The sequence below is a fragment of the Branchiostoma belcheri genome, unplaced genomic scaffold (genome assembly GCF_001625305.1).
Source record: "Branchiostoma belcheri isolate BF01 breed outbred unplaced genomic scaffold, Haploidv18h27 scaffold44, whole genome shotgun sequence".
In the NCBI taxonomy this organism is placed as follows: domain Eukaryota; kingdom Metazoa; phylum Chordata; class Leptocardii; order Amphioxiformes; family Branchiostomatidae; genus Branchiostoma; species Branchiostoma belcheri.
The window spans coordinates 2556282-2563559 of NW_017804065.1; the positions used below are offsets into that span (position 1 = coordinate 2556282).

Sequence of the window (7278 nt, forward strand, 5' to 3'; positions counted from 1 at the left end):
ACATTAAGGCCTAACAAATAAATGTTGTGTTCCTATTACAGTCCAAGAAAAATTAGGGTCGGTAGGTAGGGATTTTCCCTTTTTTTNTTTTTTTTAGTTCAAAGCCGGGACAATGAACGTATGATCTGTTTGTACTACACAGAAAATTGGGCAGTACAAAACAGATTGTAAAATTCTTCAACAAAACAGTTTATAGTAACCTCTAGAAAGAGTCAGACAAGCGAGATGTAAACAGTCTGAACTGAACACTTTATTCAGGGATCTCCCCAGAAATTCAGAGCAGGGTGGAGGAGCGCGCAGCGCGTTGCGGAGGGGGGAGGTCTGGAGGGGGGGCAGCTATTGCATTTCGTCTTTTCCAAACACAAATGGAGGTCATTTCCTGCAACTTCAGTTCTACATTTTCTGTACAATTGCAGATGTATAAGGCAGGAGAAAGGTTCAAGATCTGTACTTAATTATCCACTTCATGTTCCAAAAAATTCTATTAGCACCCTTAATTTTGAAAAAATTGGGCATAGGTTCCCCGGATGACCCCTAACCGGGGGCCAACGGTGCTTCCACAAGTTCAACAAGTGAAAAATACATGATACAAAATGTACATGTATTTACTACCTGGAACTTGGAGCAAAAAGTTATTCCAAAGATGTTACTGACATTAATATATTAAAAACTAAACCAAATCCTATTTCCCAAACAAATCACATATTGACACAGCTGAACAAATAAAAATGTGATCATGTTTACAAACTCTACTCAAAAAACAATTTTTGAGAGACATTCGGGTCGCGGTGCTAAGTGTGATGATCTCTAATATCTCATCTGATTCTCCCAATGTAAGGGTCTTACAATCACAGCATCCAACCGCACATACATAGAAACAACAATATTACACAAGAAACCAATAAATTCGGAAAATTTCTCATTAATGTTTGAAAATTAACCTTACTAAAATATAAGTGAATTTTTATTTCAGTTGTAGCCGAAAAAATATTTTTCATGCGTTTAAAGTATCGTTTTAGACCTGTAATATGTACTTATTACATGTATCTATACATTTGGATGCTATCTTGACCTTTGACCACTGTTATTGTGAAAGCAGGTCGGCCATGTTGTCTTTCTCGCCGTGGCTTTTCGGGCCGTTTTTTCGAGCAAATTTCAACCGTTTTAAACATTTTACGGCCTCAAAAACTCATATAACAAGGAAAACAAGTTGTAGTTGTTATTTTCATGCGTAACATTTCTTCTGGGGATGGATTCTTTTTCCGTCGAGCTGCCGAAAACTTAGCGCCATGCCGCAACCATGCGACCGTCGGGCGCGGCCGGTCGGCGGGAGTTTTACTTTGTATCGGTGAGCTTTCGCGATGTATTATAAAGACAGTCGGAGTTGTTTACATGAAAATTTTGTTGTGAAACGCCAGCGGGATGTCAGATTTTCTACCAATGACAACGTTTTCTTTGTGGCGTCATGGCGAGATCGACAATTCATCGACAATTGACAGGATTGTGCCGACAATGGAATTGAATAGCGGCCCGATCCGTGCCGCCCGACCGAAGAAAATTGGAATGACGAGCACATTTATCGGGGATAAAACCCCCAATTTTGAAAACCGCTCGAAATTTTTGGTCAGCCCAAAAAAAGGATAGGGTCGGGTGGTTTTTCATAGGGTCGGTCGGGTAACCGGAAACACAACATTTTTTTTCCTAGGCCTGACTGCCTCCAATCATAGGTTGCGTACTAGTGCACACTTAGTAACTGTGTCATTAAAAGTTGTCAGCAGAATTTTTTAAGGCTATCATTCCGGGTGCAGCCACCATTTTTTTGCGGGAGGGGACATAGCAAGATAGCACTGACTGAAACAGCACTGACCGAGATAACACTGACCGAGACAGCACTGAGTCGACTGACCGAGGTAGCACTGACCGAGATAGCACTGACTGAGAGAGCACTGACTGAGATAGCACTGACCAAAACAGCACTGACCGAGGTAGCACTGACCGAGATAGCACTGACCGAGATAGCACTGACTGAGAGAGCACTGACTGAGATAGCACTGACCAAAACAGCACTGACCGAGATAGCACTGACCAAACAAAGTCACGTTTCTGGTGATTTACTACTTAGACTCTGGTCAGATTTAAACTCCAACCCGGAACCTTATTTTACTTAAAAGTAAGGTTACATACACCATATGATCATCGTACAATTGCAAAGAAATAATTCTTGGCGCAGTTGTTCAGGTGCCATACAAAATTCAGTCTTTCGGGGACCGGAAATGCTTAAGACCCTCCTCAGCTTTTAGTTCTGTCACAGCCTGCTTGAAAATCCTACAACATCAAAATCATACCATCATGACCTACGCTGAGTGTGACCACGCCATAACAAATATGACAAATTAATTGTTACATCTGACCTTTTACAGAAGTCATTTGGGCTATTAATAGTCATGGCAACAAGTGGAATCATCTCTGATGACGTGGAAAGCAGTTTGGAAGGAGAGTTTGGAGCCAAAATGGTAACTGCAAAACAGTACATGTGTGAGGAGTGCAGCAAGCAGTTCAGTCGCCTCAGTAATCTGAAGACACACATACGGACTCACACAGGTGAGAAACCCTATAAATGTGAGGAATGTGGCAAACATTTCAGTCTGCTGGCGCATTTGAAGAGCCACATGCGGACTCACACTGGTGAGAAACCCTATAAATGTGAGGAATGTGGCAAACATTTCAGGCAGCTGGCGCATCTGAAGACACACATGCAGACTCACACTGGAGAGAAACCCTACAGGTGTGAGGAGTGCAGCAAGCAGTTCAGTCACCCCAGTAATCTGAAGACTCACATGCGGATTCACACTGGCGAGAAACCTTACAAATGTGAGGAATGTGGCAAATATTTCATTGATCTGGGTACTCTGAAGAAACACATGCGGACTCACACTGGAGAGAAACCTTACAAATGTGAGCAATGTTCTAAACAGTTCCGTCAGCTGGATGAACTGAAGACTCACGTGCGAGCTCATACAGGTGAGAAACCCTACAGGTGTGAGGAGTGCAGCAAGCAGTTCAGTCAGCTGGGTAGTTTAAAAGAACACATGCGAACTCACACAGGTGAGAAACCCTACAGGTGTGAGGAGTGCAGCAAGCAGTTCACTCATCGGAGTCATCTCAAGATTCACATACGGACTCACACTGGTGAGAAACCTTACAAATGTGAGGAATGTGGCAAACATTTCAGTCAGCTGGCGCATCTGAAGACACACATACGGACTCACACTGGCGAGAAACCCTACAGATGTGAGGAATGTGGCAAGCATTTCAGTGAGCTGGGTAATCTGAAGATACACATGCAGACTCACACAGGTGAGAAACCCTACAAGTGTGAGCAATGTTCTAAACAGTTCCGTCAGCTGCATAAACTGAAGACTCACGTGCGGACTCATACAGGGGAGAAACCCTACAGGTGTGAGGAGTGCAGCAAGCAGTTCAGTCAGCTGGGTAGTTTAAAAGAACACATGCGAACTCACACAGGTGAGAAACCCTACACGTGTAAAGAGTGCAGCAAACAATTCAGAAAGCTGAGTCATCTAAACACCCACATTCGGACTCATACAGGTGAGAAACCTTACGTGTGTGAGGAGTGCAGCAAGCAGTTCCGTCAGCTGGCTCATTTGAAGACCCACATGCAGACTCATACTGGTGAAAAAACTTTCGTGTGTGAGGAGTGCAGCCAGCAGTTCGGTCAATCGAGTCATCTGAAGTCCCACATGCGGACTCATACTGGTGAGAAACCTTAGATGTGTGAGGAGTGCAGCAAGCAGACTCGTACTGGGCACGATTCTCAAAGATGAGAGACCCCAGTGTGTTGGAAGTGTTGAAGACCCCTGCAGGATATAAGACATGTGGTAATCTAAAAAGGAGATGTGAAAAATGGCTTTGGACGAATGGTTGACTGAAGAAAAAAAGACAACAGTTAGTCTCCAAGATGCTAGCATACTTACAACAAATACAAACAGTTAAGTATGAAAGTACAGTACACTACAGAGACAGGAAACATTTAATTCTGAAAGTATGTTGTTATGCCTTAAAGTTATGGTTTACACTTTTTGATAATCTAAAAAAAGCATATTTTATCAGCTGGGCATGCAGAGTATAGTGAAGAAAGTAGCTTTTTGTAGTTTTAGTTTGTTGTTGCTTCTTGAATTATTTTTCTTGTTGAGATTTAGTTGTGGTGATTATGTAGCAATTAACAGTGTAGCTGTTTTTATCTTTGTTAGCTTTTTATTTTTGTGTTATGACTAACTGATGACAATTTCACAAAGTGCTTTTTAGTAATTTTATTACTAGTCTACATGTTCGATAGTGCTTTCTGCTCAGGGGCTAGAAATGTCTTGTCCGTTTCAATATGCTGTTAGTCTACTTATGTTTAATAGTTTGTTTCTTATATTCAGTAGTTAAAATTTTTTTTTGTTCTCAATAGGACATCTACATAGTTTTGTTAGGTTTAGGCTCATACTTCTAGTTCTTAATGTACACATGTATTGGATAAAGTAAATCCAGGTAATAACTAGTATCTGGTATAATGATATGCATGTAGATGATAATCCTACCGTCAACTAGGTAACATATGCTAAAACTAGACTAGTAGTAGAAAACACTGACTTTGTAGTCTTTTGTTTGATTTCAACTTCCTGTCTATACAGACAATTTTGGTCATATTTTGTATATCTCATTTTGTTCAAGTTACAGGTGTTAATGTTGAAAATAAAACTTATTGTTTAACGTGCACTTGTCTTGTGTTGAAGCAACATAATGTCAGTTGTATTATAATTAACGGGTGGAGCAGGCATTCGGAAGTTCTGTCCCTGTTACCCTGCTTCATAGAAATAGCCAATACTCGGAATAATTATGACAATTTAATAATAGAGCTCATACCTTCAACAAAGTAAGTTAACCATTACAAGGCCTTTATAGCATTTTCTCATAGATTATGTAAATGAGGTGCTGGTTTGACTAAGTTATGTTTAGTGACGTTTGCCTTCACTAAACATCCAAATGCCGCAAATATGAAATTCTTAACTTTACCACAATGCAATTATAGCATTTCATAATTATGCAAATCAGGTCTTATCATTTACATGAAGGTGGCATCAATAAACATAATTTATTCAAATCATATCCTCATTTGCATAATTTATGAGGATATATGTGCTAGAATAGCCTCTAACGATAAGGCTGTCATTGGGTTGATGATAATTATTATGATCAGCGGCTATAATCCAAATGAGAATCATATTTTCGTGGAACTCTTGTTACCTCCATGAAAATTATTTTAAAATAAGGTATTGTTTTTGGCGTGTCTGTGAGTGTGTTTGTGTTTCCGCACATGTAGTCAGCATAACTTCAGAACGCCTTTATGGATTGTGATGATATTTGGTATGTTGGTAAGTCTTAGAAAGACGAAGGTCAAGGTCAAATATGAGCCTCCTGGTGGATGATCTTGGTACTGCAGCAGAACTTTCGGTTTTTGTATCTTTTGTCCTCAACATGCTATGGTCTTGACTTTTTGGTGACAGATAGCTTTTCCTGTCAGGAATAAGTGATGTGAGTTTGGCCCCCCTAGCAGCTTGTTCTGGAACTGCAGGGGACTTTCAGGGGAAATCTTTAAAAGCCAATAAGTCCAGATAGGAACAACGTATTTTCATCATTTTTGGTATGTAGGTAGCTGAGAGAGAGTTGTACATGATCAAATGCAAATCATGCAAATGGTTCTTAATTTACATAATTAACGAGGAAATTCTATAATTACAGTTCTATATACTGGTACTGTTATATATGTAATCTATTTAATCTGTGGCAGGCGGAACATCAATAGATACCAATTATGCAAATGATTTGCAAATAATTTGCATAATTAATGTCAAAATTCTGTGACTCCTTATTGGTGCATGATGGGAATTTTATACCTTGTAATATGTGTAAGTTACTTAAAGGTTAACACCACTATGCATATATTATGTCATACGTTAATGTAGAGGTCATTTGCATAATTGATGAGGACATGTTGAAATGAAGTATGACAAAGGAGAGGAATAATAAACGAAAAATATTGTCATTTGAATTTAGAAAACCATAAATTAAACTAGATTCTGCTAATTACGACCTTATTTCCATAGTCAATAAGACAAATAAAAAACATGTACAAAAACTCATATATTTCATGGAGGTATGAGATCTCCGAATTCTTGTTGTGTTTTCGATTGTCGAAATAAAATATTTGGATACCCTCCGGACACCCCCGTGCGACATGCGGTGGTGTGTGTTCCACCTATCAAAATAGAATTTCATAGAACGAGGGACCGTTGTTATAAATTACCGGGCGCCAGCTGACGACACTGTGGAACCATAGCGCACTACTTTCAGTAAGGATGGAAGGTATCCTGTATTATCACATACTAGTAGCCAGAAGGCGTTGACCAATTCATCTGCCATTGGTTATCAGGCCATAACCTCAAAAGTGTCGGTTATTAGAATAACCGACCACTTTTTGGACAGTACCATTATACAGGGGACAGGGCACTAACAGTAGTGTTAAGACTTGTAGTATTTATTTATTAAAACGTTGTTTATTTTGAATAATTAATTTCAAAGTAAAACACAATAAAAAAAGTTATAAATAAAATTTAAACAGAAAAAGACTGAACATAATTTTTGACACCCCCACTAAAAGTGGTACTGTTCCAATGTAACGTGGTCACCGCAGATGGTTGCTTACATGATCTGTTTTTCTGTCCATGGCATCTTGTTTCAGGTAACATAGAATGTGAGAGTTTTTTTCGGCAATAGAGAATTTTATAAAGGAATTTGTATCAAATAATTGTCAGTCATAGATAGGCTATATGATAATAACGTTAATGCTCTGCCTTATCCTCGGTGTATATGGTGAGATAATCCCTGGTCAGGTGCGATAACCACCTCATAAACCACCTCCTTCGCTCCGCTCACTTGGTGGTTTATTCGGTGGTTATCGCACTTGACCAGGGATTATCTCACCATATATACATGTACCTCGGGGCGGGGCATTAACCCTTTATTGTATATCATAATTGTGATATCACCCATCTATAGCACTATTGTCAATATTGCTGTGATATATCAATTTTTAATGATCTTTGTTATGATGCGTTTTATACTTCCCCGGAGGTTTGGAATGTCAGATTTCTTGTGGCTTTCTTTCATCTGTATTCTATTAGGCTTATGTTGTTTTACACAGTCAATTATTGA

General features: G+C 39.4%; 1 protein-coding gene across 1 annotated transcript in view; it reads left to right on the plus strand.

Moving 5' to 3' along the window:
* Positions 1–3809, plus strand: part of LOC109478602 (zinc finger protein 678-like) — a 5510-nt gene extending 1701 nt beyond the window's left edge. The window contains exon 2 of the mRNA XM_019780274.1: positions 2421–3809. Within this exon, the coding sequence (XP_019635833.1) occupies positions 2445–3791 (1347 nt within the window). The 5' untranslated portion in view covers positions 2421–2444 and the 3' untranslated portion in view covers positions 3792–3809. The remainder of the gene's footprint in view (positions 1–2420) is intronic.
* Positions 3810–7278: the final 3469 nt, after the last annotated feature.